Below are 14,803 nucleotides of genomic sequence, written 5' to 3'. Positions count from 1 at the left end.
GGGGGGGAGTCCCAAAGTACATTTTTAATCTTTATACCCTTACCTTTTTATTATACTATTTGGTTGGTTTTTAGTCACATGATTGAATGAAACTTCCTTAACAAAATAGCAATTTAATTTTTTTAATCTTTTAAAATCCCAAACATTTACAGTAGCTATACTGTTGTGTAAAAATAATACAGCTCCAGTTATTTGGTCATATCATTTGCTTAGAATTTATATTGCTCCAAATTGTCTTTTCATTAAACATTTCAACGTAATTTTTGCTTGTAAATACATAGTTCATTCTTTTTTCTTCCCCTTTTCATTTTTCCACAAATGCACCCTGATGTTCGTTCAAGCTATGTTTTTATTGAAACTCATCATCCCAAAAAAGCATGTTTATGTGTCAATTTGTTTATCCAACAATAAAAGTTAAATGCCTACTGCAAGACATACCAAGTTAGTGAAGATACCATTTCCTTTTCTGCTACCAGGAATAAATAAAATAGCCAAAGTTCCTGCCCCTCTATTGCTTACATTCAGGAAGGGAAAATATAAATGAAGGCACTATATATCATATATATGAAAGCAATATTAGTAGGGGGTAAGCAGAAGGTGCCGCATAAATGGGGAGGATCTTAATGAGGTCTCATTTAACTACTAGTCTGCATGAATTGAAGAACTCAACCCCAGTAGATGGTTGAAAGTTGAGGTCCAGGTAGTGGGTGGAAAGAGATGGTGGCCTTCAAAGACCTAGAAGTGAAAGAGAGCAGAGAGCGTGGAAAAAGCCAGGCCATTGTGCATGGAGACCCAGGAGAGAGAGTCAGGAAATGAAGTCAAAGCGTAGGCCAAGGGTGAGAGCCTTCCAAACGGCCATCCTTTTTTCTGGTGAGTTTTTGCAGAGGGTATGCATGCATATGTGTATGTTTATATTTTAATTAGAAGGGAAATAGGACCAGGTTTCTGTGTTCGGAGACCTGTGTACAAAATGGACGAGGTATTTGAGGATGACAAAAGTGAAGACAGTCTGACAGACCAGAAAGTCATTGTTTAGTCAAGAAGTAATGGAGGTTTAGTCTAAAATGGCAGAAATTGACATAGAGGAAGGACATATTTGAGAGATCGTTCCGAGGTGTACAACCAATTTGAGTGGAATGATGTAGAGGCAAGGATGGCTCTTTACTTTCTGTCTTAAGCATCCAGATGGGTAGTTATATTTACTGAATTAAGAGTGCACAGTATAACATTTGTGTGGGGTGGGTGCGCTTAGTGTCTGTTGCTGTCTAGCAAACTACTACAGAATTAGTGGCTTAAAACACCCGTGTATTAGCACAGCCCAGAAGTCCTTGTGGATTTATGGGAGTCTTAGGCTTCTGTTCTTGCAAGGCGAGTCAGGTGTTGGCTGAGCTAGCCTCTTAACTGGAGGTTCTGGGGACAGAGCCACTTCCAGATTATTCACTTCATTGATGGAATTCAGATCCTCGTGGTGCAGGGCCATTTTTTTAGGCCATTGGCTGGAGGAAGGGCACTGTCAGGTCCTTTACGCATGTCCCCTATCTTCAAACAAGCATCAGCATGCTAAAGCTTTTTTGTGTTCCTAACTACAGGCTGGAAGTGCTTGTAGGGGGTAAGATTAGGCCCACCAGCTAGTCTCCCTTCTGCTGTTTAGTGTACCATAGTTGTGGGGTAACACCAGCAGTTGGTCGTGCAAGGGAGCATTTTAAAATTCTACCAGTGGCAGTGGGTTTCGTTTCAGATTACAGCAAAACAGATTCGAGGTAGAATGTGAGTGTATATCTGCAGATGTTTGTTGGAGCTGTTACACATTACAGAAGGAATGCGCTTGTTTAGGGAGAAGAGCATATAGAGTGCCAGGAGGCCTTAGGCCAGAGCCTTAGGGAGCTTAGTAAGTTAGTGCTGGAGGATGGAAGCCATTGAAAAGGGAAGGAAATACAAATGTGCTACAAATGTGGGAGGGAAATCAAATACGTGACCTCCTGAAAACCAAGAGAATTTTCTTGTTTTTGGGTTTTTTGTTTGTTTTCTTCTGGTACCGGGGATTGAACTCAGGAGCTTGCACTTGTGAGGCATGCACTGTGCCACTGAGCTAAATTCCTGGCCCCTGGTTGTTGTTGTTTTTGCAGTACTGGGAATTGAGCCCAAAACCTCATGCATGCTAGGCACGAACTCTGCCACTGAGCCACATCCCAGCCTGAGGAATTTTAAAAGTATATAAAGTATCCAGTGATGGCACCAGATCCTCTGATCTGGGGCACAGGAAGAATTGTTAGGCACCCTTATTTTACTGCTCCCCCGTTTAACCCCATTCTGCTCTAGAGCAGAACACACATGTTTGTACAGACCCAGCAGTTTTACACCACAGTATTTTCAATGTCATAGCTTTCCACGCCAGAGGAAAGAGGCTAAGGAGACTGAAAATGAGTGCATATTGTCCTGAGTGATCCCTTCTTAGGATACTCTGATCCCTTCAAGTTACACAGTTTGGCAACCCGAGCGTCTATGTTCACTTTAGTGAATCTAAGAACAATGCAAACAGACCACATTCTGAAGGTTAATGTGACTTGCATTTGCATAATTTTCTTTGCTTCTTGCTTCCTGGAAACAATCCCCAATGCTAAAGTGTGTTTTATTGCTTTTGCAGGCGAGGAATTGCCTTGGCCTCCTTGGGGGGCCCAATCTATGCCATTGGGGGGTTGGATGACAACACTTGCTTCAATGACGTGGAGAGATATGACATTGAATCTGACCAGTGGAGTGTGGTGGCCCCGATGAACACTCCCCGTGGAGGTGTTGGCTCCGTGGCTCTCGTGGTGAGTGACTGGCCAGCCTGCCCACATGCACTGGCAGCTGTTGCTCATTTCATCACACGCACATCTTGCCCGGATGCTTTGTTATTCCATATGCTGCAGCTGCTCTGCTGACCAGTGTACCATTAGTGCCCTGTATGAAGCACTTCAGATTCTAATGCTGAATGTTTTGTTTTTCTTCCTCCAGAGCCATGTTTACGCAGTAGGTGGCAATGATGGAGTGGCTTCTTTGTCTAGTGTGGAGAGATATGATCCACATCTGGATAAGTGGATAGAAGTTAAAGAAATGGGTCAACGACGAGCTGGCAATGGAGTCAGTGAGCTTCATGGCTGCTTATATGTTGTTGGTGAGTGGCCAGTGTTTAGTTTAATATATCAGGATCTATACTGAGAAGTATCATAAGATAGCACAACACCAAAAATTATATTAGTATATTACATTTAACCTTTAGTGGAATCAGTCCTGAGATATGCTTTTGAAATTTTTTTTCTTTTTTCTTTTTTTTCTTTTTTTTTGAAGCACTTCAGATTCTAATGCTGAATGTTTTGTTTTTCTTCCTCCAGAGCCATGTTTACGCAGTAGGTGGCAATGATGGAGTGGCTTCTTTGTCTAGTGTGGAGAGATATGATCCACATCTGGATAAGTGGATAGAAGTTAAAGAAATGGGTCAACGACGAGCTGGCAATGGAGTCAGTGAGCTTCATGGCTGCTTATATGTTGTTGGTGAGTGGCCAGTGTTTAGTTTAATATATCAGGATCTATACTGAGAAGTATCATAAGATAGCACAACACCAAAAATTATATTAGTATATTACATTTAACCTTTAGTGGAATCAGTCCTGAGATATGCTTTTGAAATTTTTTTTCTTTTTTCTTTTTTCTTTCTTTTTTTTTTGTATTCTGAGTACCCAGAACCCAGGAAGCATTGACCTGTAGTTACAGTCCTTTTTAAAGATTTTAAGACAGGGTCTCACTAAGGTTCCCAAGCTGGCTTTAAACTTGTGATCCTCCTGTGTCAGCCTCCTTGGCTTCTGGGATTACAGGTGTGCACCACTGTGCCCAGTTGGTACTTTTGAATTCTTGAAGTTAATACCCATACTTATTTTTTTGGACAGCTCTTTGTCCCATATTTAAAATTTCGGCCTCGATGTTTTTCTAAGGGTAAGAAAATATATCTAATGCATGGGATTGCATTTAAATGAAACATATATTTGTTAAGGTAAACTGAATGTGTTTTGCTGAAATAGCTCTTACAAGGTCTAAAACTTTTTCTCTACTTCGTTTCAAAGACAGTTATGTTGAAAACTGTTTGCTTTATCCTTGCTGGGACATGGTATCTAACACCCACAACTTAGAGGAGGAACAGTTTAGTTTGACTCATGGTTTCAGGGGTTCAGTACATGGTCACGGGCTCCAATGCAGAAACTTGGTAGAAGGCCCTGGTGGAGCAAAGCTTCTTAGGTCACGGAGGTGAGGAAGCAGAACAAGGGAATAACTTGCTTTACTAATGCCTTAGCTCCTGAGCCAGTCAAGTTGATACAGTTAAACTTAACACCAGTGAGCTAGTAGCTCTTTTATATGAATAAAGACTATGCCAGTTTTCATGTTGCTTTTTGATTGACTTAAGTGATATGCTGAATTGGAAGGAACTTTAGAGCAATGCTTTCCCCAACTCTAGTATATGTGTGAATAACCTGGAAAGGTCCTGCCAAGGAGGGTCCAGACTCTGCTTTTAGCATGTTCCAGACTAACCATATTTCTAGTAGCAAAGCTTCAAATAATTACGAGATGGGAATGAGAATGCCTGTCTTTCAGTTTTGTTTTGTTTTATTTTTTGAGACAAGGTTTTGCTATGTAGTTCAGGCTGGCCTTGAACTCTCAGCAGTCATCTTAAACCCTCAGCCTCCGAGTGCTGGGACACAGGTGTGTCACCATCCCCAGCCTTTCAAAAAATTATTTTAAGAATTAAAAGAGCCGGGCGTGGTGGTGCACGCCTGTAATCCCAGCACTCGGGAGGCTGAGGCAGGAGGATCGCTGTGAGTTCGAGACCAGCCTGGGCTACATAGTGAGTTCCAGGTCAGTCTGAACTACATAGTGAGACCCTGTCTCAAAAAAAAAAAGAAAAGAATTAAAGGCAAAATATGCTAAGCATCTTAAACTGTGTCTAACACTTTGTGGTTTGCCAACGAATGTGTCAAATATTGTGATTAGTAACATGTAAAAAATAAGGACAACTCAGGTTAAACATTGAAAAACCTTTTTGGCCATTCAAATCCTATTTGAAACAGTCATAACTTACTTGAGTAGAAAAATGGGCCAGGAATTTAGCTCAGGTGCTGCGCCTGCCTCAAAAGTGAAAGATTACTAAGTTTGACCCCTGGTACTGCAAAACAAGCAAACAAAAATTTGGGGCCTGGAATTTAGCTCCATGACACCGCGCCTGCCTTACAAGGCACATGCATGTCTGACAGTCCTTGTATTCTATTGTCTTTCTTCCTGTCTTAAATTCAGGGTTTTTGTTTTGTTTTTTTTTTTTCCTTTGCTAGGGATTGAACCCATGCCTGTGGGGCCAAGTACATGTTGGAGATGTCTTCTACCGGCCCTGCCTTGAATTTGAATTCTTCTTTTTTTTTTTTGAGGCAGTTCAGGCTGGCCTTGAACTCACTGTGTAGCCCAAGATAGCTTTGAACTATCCACCTGGCTCAGCCTCCCAAGTGCTGGCATTACAGGTGTGCACCAACACACCTGGCTCTTGAGTTTTTTATTACTACAAATTTATATGTACTATCTAGGAAAGTCATATGGAAACAGTGAGAAAGGCTATAAAAATTGGACTATTTTGTTCAATCCCCAGCCCTAGGAGGAGAAAAGCTACTGAAAACTTAATCTTCTACATTAACATGAGCAATAATTAAAACTAAATTCTTTATTATAATGAAAAATTGTTTTATATCATAGTGTGATAAGCTGGGCGTGGTGGTGCATGTCTGTAATAGCAGCCCACAGCAGGCTGAGGTAGGAGGATTGTAAGCTTGAGGCCAGTCTGGGCAAAATTAGCAAGACTGTATAAATCGCAAGACCCTATCTCACAAACCAAAACAAAAAGCAAAACTTAGTTGAGGTGATACTACAGTATACATTTGTCAGAATTCATCATATTAAGCATATAAAATTGAGAAACTTTATTTCAGTTCAGTTAATTAAATAAAATTAAACCCAGTAGAGAAGTTTTACATTTGTTTGTTTTGCTGCCCTGTGTTTAAAGAAACTGATTATAATATCAGCACTTCGTTTTCTTGGGAGAGTAGGCTGAGTCACCACAGACAGCCATTATTCATTTAGACAAGAAAAAGCCTAAAAAGGGTGGGCACTACTAGAATAACAGCCTACATTTAGCCCTCAGGAGTATATTAAATGTATTATTAGAATGTATGTACTACAGAAAAGAATACATGGGAAAAAGATGAGATTTTGGCAAAACTTCATAAAATTTCAGTCAGAGTCTACTGTCTCTAGTTATGCTGGCAATAACAGTGTTAAGGGAAGAACTGGGAAACTTAACAAGTTCTCTTCTTAAACCTTCTTACTGTTTAAAAACATAACACGTGGAGAAAAAAAATCAGTCCTGTTTGTTCCTGAGGACAAATTGTATGAATGACTGCTTTTTTTTCCTTTTTTCTAAAGTCTCTGCTTAAAGATAGAGACTTCATGTTTTCCCACTGTATGATTTTTTATCCTAGTATTGAGGTAAAGTACCAATTAAAATATCTTAAGTTAAATTGTAGAAAAGATCTATTAGCATGTGGTGGTAGCAGTAGAATGGTTTTGAGATGAACCTTTTTTTTTTCTAATTTTCTCTAAACTATTCTATAATGGTTTTAAAAGATTGGGTTTAGAAGCTATCAAATGGAGATTTTGTGGTTAATTGGTTTTTTGGTTGGTTTTTTTTTTTTTTTTTTTGTAGCAGGGATCAGATTTGGGACCTTGTGCTCATGAGTCAGGTGGTGAAATCACTGAGCCAAATCCCCAGCCCTGTGGTTAATTGTTATGCAGTGTTACACTATTTTATAATTTGTTTCTCTAGGTGGTTTTGATGACAACTCTCCTCTGAGTTCAGTTGAGCGGTACGACCCTCGCAGCAACAAGTGGGATTATGTGGCCACACTCACCACTCCCAGGGGTGGGGTGGGGATCGCCACTGTGATGGGCAAAATCTTCGCAGTCGGAGGTCACAACGGCAACGCGTACTTGAACACAGTAGAAGCCTTTGATCCGGTGCTGAATAGGTGATTTGCACATTATTTCTATGCTTCATTGGGACATTCTAGTAAGAGATACTAGAGAGAGAGAGAGAGAGAGAGAGAGCGCAACACTTCCTTCTCCACGGGGTGTGTTCCAGATCACCGCCACTGGATGCCTGAATGCACAGATAGCACCGGGTTTAGTAGATACCACAATAAAGCTTAACTCATAAATTAGGCACAGAAAAAGATTAAATGAGATGACTAGTAATAGAGAAATTCTAACAGTACTGAACTGTAGTGAAGCTGCCAGCATCACTGTCCTTGCACTTTAGGACCATTATTAAGTAAAGTAAGGGTTGCTTGAACACATCTGTGCAGTAGCACCACGGCCAGTGTGGTAGCTGAGATGATCACCAAGGTACTAAGGAGGTAGCATTGTTACCGGCCTGTGTGTGCTGGACAAAGGGCAGATTTGTGTTCCAGGCAGGACAGCGTAGGACACATGAGATTTTATCACTCCACTTACAACAGAATGCAATTTAAAACTTATTAATTTTTTTTCTGGGATTTTCCATTTAATATCTTTGGACTAGGGCTGACTACAGGTAACTGAAACTGAAAAATAAAATGAGGGATATTGTACTGAAGTTGTACTTAATACAAACTTAGGGTTACTGTTCTTTATCTCCCTCTGGAAGCTTGCTACCTTTCAAAAGCAGTTCCTTCCTAGGGGGTCTTTATCTGTTGGTTTTAAGAAAGTGCTGTTTGTCCTCTGTCTTTCCAGGTGGGAGCTGGTGGGCTCTGTGTCTCACTGCAGAGCTGGAGCAGGCGTTGCTGTGTGTTCCTGTCTGACGAGCCAGATTCGGGACGTAGGCCATGGGTCCAACAACGTGGTTGACTGTATGTGATTAGAGTGCCAGGCACCACCGACTCTGTCACATCTGATGGGCAAGAAAGGCAGCCTGGATTTGGATATGACCCCCTTTGAATTTTAACGACAACCAGAGACTTATGTAAATGTTAATTGTAGTATTGTGACTAAGTACAGCTTTTTGAATGATAGCTGAAGAATTTTTGGTCATGCTGTTAAATTTCGTACTTTCTGCTTTAGTAAATAAAGGAATGGGGATGGAAGACAGTTTAACTTGAAACCATACCTACTCTGGAAAAAACGTTTAAAGTAGTGCCAAAACCTTGAAGTCTCTGTTAATTTGGATCAATCCCAATGAAATTTGTTGAGTTTTACTTTTCCTTTGTTTATAGGTATTAGCCTTGGGTAGTGGATTCTTCCAGAGCAAAGATTAGAACCTATGCATTGACACACAAGAGACATACTCCTCTTGAAAATAATTTCTCCTTGGTGCTGCTAAAGTTATATCTTGCTTTTTCTCTAGGTGTTGATTTCACTTTCTTAGGTATTTCCAAAAGTAGAAAAACAGTTTTGTCTGAGTGCCAGTTGGCTGCATTCTTGGAAGCTGGTGCAGGCCTTGATTTCAATTAGAATTGCTAGGATACCAAAAGACTTGGCTGTGCTAATTATGTCTGAACAAATCCACGTTTTTTTTTTTTTGTTGTTTTATTTTTCCTATCTCATGCAAAAAAATGAACCAGAGGAAATACTAGAGAAGGCTTTAGAGGTGCTGTCATCCCAGTGTCCAGCTGGGAGGCCTTGACAGGGTGCCAGTTATGTGTTGCCCTACAAGGGAAAGCTGAAGCTATCTTTACCCCTCTTCTTTGACTTACTTGATTTTGAATCCAGGATTTATTACCTTCCTATTTTGTTATTTTCCACCATCCTGGTTTTTCTGACTGTACAGATCTACATTTATTTGTTATCAGAAAATGAAAGCATTTTTATCAAAACTCTACATTGACTAGTTTACTGATTATTTCAAGTCCGTCATTAACTAATGAGACGTGTTGGTAAAGACAGAGGAAGGTGGAAAATGTTTTTTTCTCATTATGTTTAATATCCTCCAGTGTATTTATTGCAGTTTAATTGACAATATTTCTACAAAGTAATTTGAAGCCCATGGTTTTGATAAACCAACTGATATTACAGCCCTTCTTTGTTTTAACTAGCATTATAAAATGACCTATTCATTATTTTTATATACTTTTAAAAATATTTATTAAGAACACTAAACTATCTTATTTTATATTTTCTATGCAGTTTGGAATCCCTCTTCCAGGCTTTCCTAAAATTTCCTTCCTTTGTACCATAGAATCTGTTGTAGTTTACTACTGTTACCTCATGCACAAGGAAGCCAGCCAGGGAAAGATTACTCGATCCATCCATTCCTGAGGTTCCTGATTAAATGGGGACTGAACTTGTCAGTGCAGAAGGGCAAAATGCCACATTCCAAAAGCTAGCTATCAGGCATACAGAACCAAAAAGAGCTAAAAAATTCAAGAGGGCTCAAGCTGGCAAATGTACTTCATGAAGCAAATTTCAAAGTTCTTAATCATGATGTCTTTTCTACTCTTGGCCTGTGGGCAAGTTCCTGAGTCATTTCTGGTTATGTAACAGGTTTCTCTAGTTTAACTATAACCATGTTCAAGTTACTCACACAAGCATTGGCTGGACCAGCTATAGCTGGCTGAATGTGGAGCGTGAATTGCAAAACCTGGCTTTCACTGTCTATTTTCATCTCTGATGAAGTTCTGGTATTATAGTGCGTGTCTGGCTACGGTTACTGGTATGTGTTATGCTTATTTTCAGGGGTGAGGATCTTACTGTTTCCTGTGATCACTTAAAATGTTTTCCCCTCTCACTTGTATCTGCCTGTTGTGTGTGTAAATGTGTGTGTTACATTTCTCTTTCTGACTTCTGTGGTACACTAGTCATCTAACATACTACACTGGTACCCTAGTCACCCACAGAATATGAGATATGCGTAAGTACAGTGAAGTAAAGGGAACACTTGGCTGTCTGACATTATGTATGGATAGCAGCGTTAGTATGCAGTCTCTGTTGGGCAGAAACACTTGCAGATAGGAAGTGAGAATCAGGCTGACAGTAGGTGCAGCTGAAAGATGCCGATACTCCTGGGAACAAAGCTGTGAGATGGTCAGAGAAGGTGATTCATGACTGCAGCGTCACTGTGACCTCCAGTGATAACCGCACCTACCAAAAACTCGATGTAAAATAGAGCTAAAATACTGAAATGATAAATGGAAAAGAAATGGTGGAAATGTATAAATTTATATCCTCTCGCTCTCCTTTTATTTTTTTTTCTTTTTCATTTGCTTTGAGCCAGGGTCTTGCCATGTTGCCTAGGCAGTCCTTAAACTCCTGGGATCAGGTGATCCTCTTGTCTCAGCCTCTGGCCTTGTATCGTATTTTCTTCAAGAAATATTTCTAGATTCTTTTGTGTAATTCTCTCATGTAGTCATTAAAGCTACCACTTTACTGTATTGTGCTGCTACTTTAAAACAATTTTACTATATTCCTGTATAACTAATGGGTTATATTTTAAACTTTTTGCATAAGCTTTGTACTGCCGCTAAGAACTATTACACTCAATTTCCAAATGAACTTTGTATGCTGTCAAAGGCCTAGATAGGAGATTGTTGATATTGTATAAAGTACTTTTTAAAATGGTAAACTGGAGATTTTCTTTGTTGTTGTTGTTGTTTTCCTGTAATAGAAAATACATTGGAATCTAAATCGTATTTGTCAGTTAAGAATATTTTTATGGTTTCTCAAAGAAGACTTAAAAAATTATTATTGGGCTAACCTTGGCTGTGCTCTTTTCCTTTTTATGTGGGGTCAGAAGTGATGATAAAATTTCTCTGTATTTTCTTAAAACCATTGATAAACTACTGTCATAATACTTTGGCACATCTAAATAATAAATAATCATATTTACTACCAAACACTAATTTCAATAATTAAAATCCATATATTATATATAGATAGATAGATCTCAGTATATATATATATATATACACATATCTAACAGGAATTGTCTGTAAGGTCTGTGTAGCTTTGCTTCTCATTACTTGATTGCTGTTATAGAAGCCTTTCAAAACTATGTAATTGTTCTCTATCCCTCGAATACAAATTTGGTTTAGTAGTTTGCTTGTAACATTTTTTCCTTTATGACAGGTGTGGTGGCTCACATCTGTAATCCATGCACTCAGGAGGCAGAGGCAGGAGGATCGCTGTGAGTTCAAGGCCACCCTGCACTACAAAGAAAGACCCTGTCTCAAAAAAAACAACAACAACAAAAAAGAAAGATATTTATGTTTAGCTGAAAATAAAAGTTTTTTTTCGTTACATTTACAGAAATTATGCTGTAAAGGCAACTGATGAAAATAGTTTCATTACTCTTAAACAACTGTGTCTTCACTGATTTTGAATTTGTACTATCCAGAAATGATGTTCCACATTGACATTAAGATGAGTGTTGTCCTTCCAAGTAGTAATCTTGAGTGGCTGTGGTTTTTCTCCTAAAGCAGCATTACCATTACTAAAAGCTTTGCTAAAATTCTTCTCTGAGGATAACCATTGTAAAGTTACTCATGAGAATTAGCCTCATCCTGGTCTTGATTATGGCCAGAGTCTCAACTTGATTATGGATCTGTGTGCTTTTTTTCATCAGACAAGTCAGTGGATGAAATCTACCCTCAAAGAATGAAGGTTTTCCTCCATGGCCAAATGTCTTCAAATAACAATTAAAGGAAAGACTTAGAAAATCATCATGAGCACGTAAGTGGAAGAAGGGTATAGAAACCTTTTTCAGGAAGAACCTTGTCTGAATGTAAAACTTCTGGGTGCTGTTGTGTTGTTAAGGTTGCATGTGTTACTGAACCAACCTATCGCAGAATGCAGAAACAGCAAAAATCTCCCGCCATCACCACGTGCAGCTGTCTAGACGGTGGTGACATTTTCACCTTGATGAGGTAAGATGACGACCTTGGTACAGTGTAAATACTCGCGTCATTCTAGTCAGTTTCCTATGGACCCCACTGGGTTCGTCTCCAGAATTTCTTGGAGTTGTACCTAATTTTATTACCAGTTTGTATCTGAATCTAGTGGGGGAGTGGAAGAGTTTTCCTTTTTCCTTTTTGGTGCTGGGGATTGAACCCATTCTGAGTACATACTGTACCACTAAGCTGTACCGTGTATTAGCTTTCGTGTTGCTGGAACAAAATACCTGATACCCACACCTTAAAGTGGGGGAGGTTAGGGGATTCGGTCCATGGTCAGCTGTCCATGTTCTGACCAGGCAGAAACAGCCTGGTGGAAGGGCCTGGTGGAGGAAAGGGGCTCAACCCATGACAGCCAGGAAGCAGAGAGGGGAGGAGCTAGACACCAGATACGGTGGTGGTGAGCCTACAGCATGCGGCAGTGGGCTGTTATTGAAAGCTCTAAAAAGTTACCATCACTGGACTAGAGTACAGTACCTTCCAAGTCATATCCTAGTGCCCAGGATCCAGTCATCTTCCCAAAGCCCCACCTCTGAACACATGAGACTGGGGGTCATGCTAATCGAAGTCCTAACACCCCTAAACCCAAGAGTTACTTAAATTTCAGTAATAGAAATGGGTAGTATTGACTATCATTATTTAAATACCAGTAGCTTTATAAAAGTTTTGCTCTTTAATTCTGCATTTTATAGTTATGTGTTTAGAGACATAACTGCCTTGTTCAGGATCCACAGCTCATTACAGTTTATATTGTTGGGTGGTTTTTCACTTTGTCTTTATGATGATGAAATGAATTTATACGATTTTTTGTTGTGCACTTCCATGAGTTTTCTTCAGAGCATATACCTCAAAGCAAAGTGGTTTTTTTTAAAGCTATATGCTTGATCAATTTTATTAGTTTTATAAGATAATGGTGGAGTTGTTTGCCAAAATAGTCGTACCTATTCACAATATGACTTCTCATTCACTTGATACTGTAACACCTAATTCTTGCCAATATAGTAGGTGTTAAGTGCTAGTGTGACTTTATATTGCATTTTCCTGATTTTTGAACATGTTTTCATGTTCCTGTTTCTCTTGTGAAATACATTTTAGGGGGCAGTGGTGGGACTTATCTCAGGACCTTGAGCATACAAGGCAAGTGCACCACCACTGAACTGCATCCCCAGCACCCTGTGGGTTACTTCCTGCCTTTTGTTTATTTTCCCCTTATTTACTTAGGGCTTCTTGACAGCATTCAGGATGCTAATCTTCTTCTTGTCCTTTGTTGGTCTTGCACATACCTTGTTTCTGGCTTATCATTTCACTTTATTTTTTAAAATAAAACAGTATTTCTAAATGTCTTTTTTCTGTCTTAAGAACTTTTGTTCTGTTCTTTGTTTAACATGTTCACAACAGAACCATAAAAGGGCTAGAGATTTAGCTCAGCGGCACCATGCCTGCCTTGCAAATGCAAGGTCCTGAGTTTGAGCCCTGGTACTGGAAAAAAAAATGGTCTATAACTCATATGTCTCACTGCCAGGGAGCTTGAACCATGACTGTCGCATGCGTGGCTATACCACTTGTACCAACAATGATACAAACTGCCATGGGACAGTCGTGTGTTCCATTCGGGGTTCAAGCTGGCAGAAACGTATCAAGCTACCTGCTAATTCCTTCCTGGAGAATTTTTTCCCTCTGTTCTGACGTGTAGTTTCACTACTTCTGTCTATATATGGCATTCTGTGTATTTGTTCCACTAGTATACATTGTGATTCTATTTCTGATACAGCTTTTTCTGAAAATTTCAGCCAAGGAATCTGAATATTGTTTTATCTTGACATTTTAAACTGTTTTATGATTTACTAATTTTACCTTCAGCTTGGTACAATGAATTTTCTATTTCAGTTACCATGTTTATAATTTCCAAAAGCCCCATTTTATTCTCTTAGATGTGCTTGGTCATTTCTGATTAATTTTTATTGGTTTTTCTTTGGATATTTTATACAGTTATATTTATATCCTATATATAGTCAATAATTCCAGTATCTAAAGTCTTTGAGAGTCTAAATCTGTTTATCTCTGAACTAAGTACATGTCATTCTTGTATTTGGTGATTTTTGTTGCATAGACATACTTAACTGAATTTGGAAATAATAGTTTCTAATTGGGAATATCCTCAGTCAGAAGAATTTTGCATTTGCTTCTGTAAGCCAGGGAACGAGACTGACTTGGACAGTATACTCTCTTGCAGGCTTCTCCCTTTGCTCAGGGTCCAGAGCTTTGTTTCCCAGTCCTGGTGTTGATCAAGACCTTTGCCTTAGGATAGTCTTGGCTTTCCTGTGTGAGTTTTCCCACTTCGCTCGGGTACCAGCTCAAATGTGGGCACTTGGAGATGGCCCTGCTTTTCTGAGAGCCTGGCAAGCATTTCAAAGGATGTTGTTTATAGTTTAGGAAACGAGACTGTGGGAGAGATATCTTCAAGCTACCTTTCATCACTGAGAAGCCAAAGGAAAAGATAGTTTTGTCTTAACTAATCATTTACTTAGGTGTCACTAGATCCTTTTTGAAGTTGAGAATGAGCTTTTTGATATATTATAAATTTAAACTAGTTTATAAAACAATAGTTCCACTAACAAGATTACTTGGGATCTATATGCCTGTCACTTCAAGTGTCTGCCTTTGCCCTGAATATCTCAAATATCAAAACCCTGGTTTTCATTTGAAAGTTGATATGGTTAAAAGTGCCTAACAGTTACTAGCTAATATCAGTCCCTTAGTACATTGATGTGCTACAAATCCTTTCATAAATATGGCTCTGAAGAATTGATGTA

General features: G+C 39.2%; 1 protein-coding gene across 2 annotated transcripts in view; it reads left to right on the top strand.

Moving 5' to 3' along the window:
• The window catches only part of Klhl8 (kelch like family member 8), a 60,551-nt gene extending 48,588 nt beyond the window's left edge, over positions 1–11,963 (top strand). The window contains exons 7-12 of one of the 2 annotated variants that reach the window (XM_033759777.1): positions 2,645–2,813; positions 2,998–3,157; positions 6,896–7,097; positions 7,840–9,754; positions 11,663–11,769; positions 11,854–11,963. In XM_033759777.1, coding sequence (XP_033615668.1) covers positions 2,645–2,813; positions 2,998–3,157; positions 6,896–7,097; positions 7,840–7,963 — 655 coding nt within the window. In that variant the 3' untranslated portion in view covers positions 7,964–9,754; positions 11,663–11,769; positions 11,854–11,963. Of the gene's footprint in view, positions 1–2,644; positions 2,814–2,997; positions 3,216–6,895; positions 7,098–7,839; positions 9,755–11,662; positions 11,770–11,853 lie in introns of those variants that run through there. The other variant, XM_019204947.1, reaches the window with a different exon arrangement.
• Positions 11,964–14,803: the final 2,840 nt, after the last annotated feature.

The sequence above is a fragment of the Fukomys damarensis genome, unplaced genomic scaffold (genome assembly GCF_012274545.1).
Source record: "Fukomys damarensis isolate Sample0158 unplaced genomic scaffold, DMR_v1.0_HiC HiC_scaffold_37, whole genome shotgun sequence".
NCBI lineage: Eukaryota > Metazoa > Chordata > Mammalia > Rodentia > Bathyergidae > Fukomys > Fukomys damarensis.
This window is presented reverse-complemented; position numbering and strand designations above follow the sequence as displayed.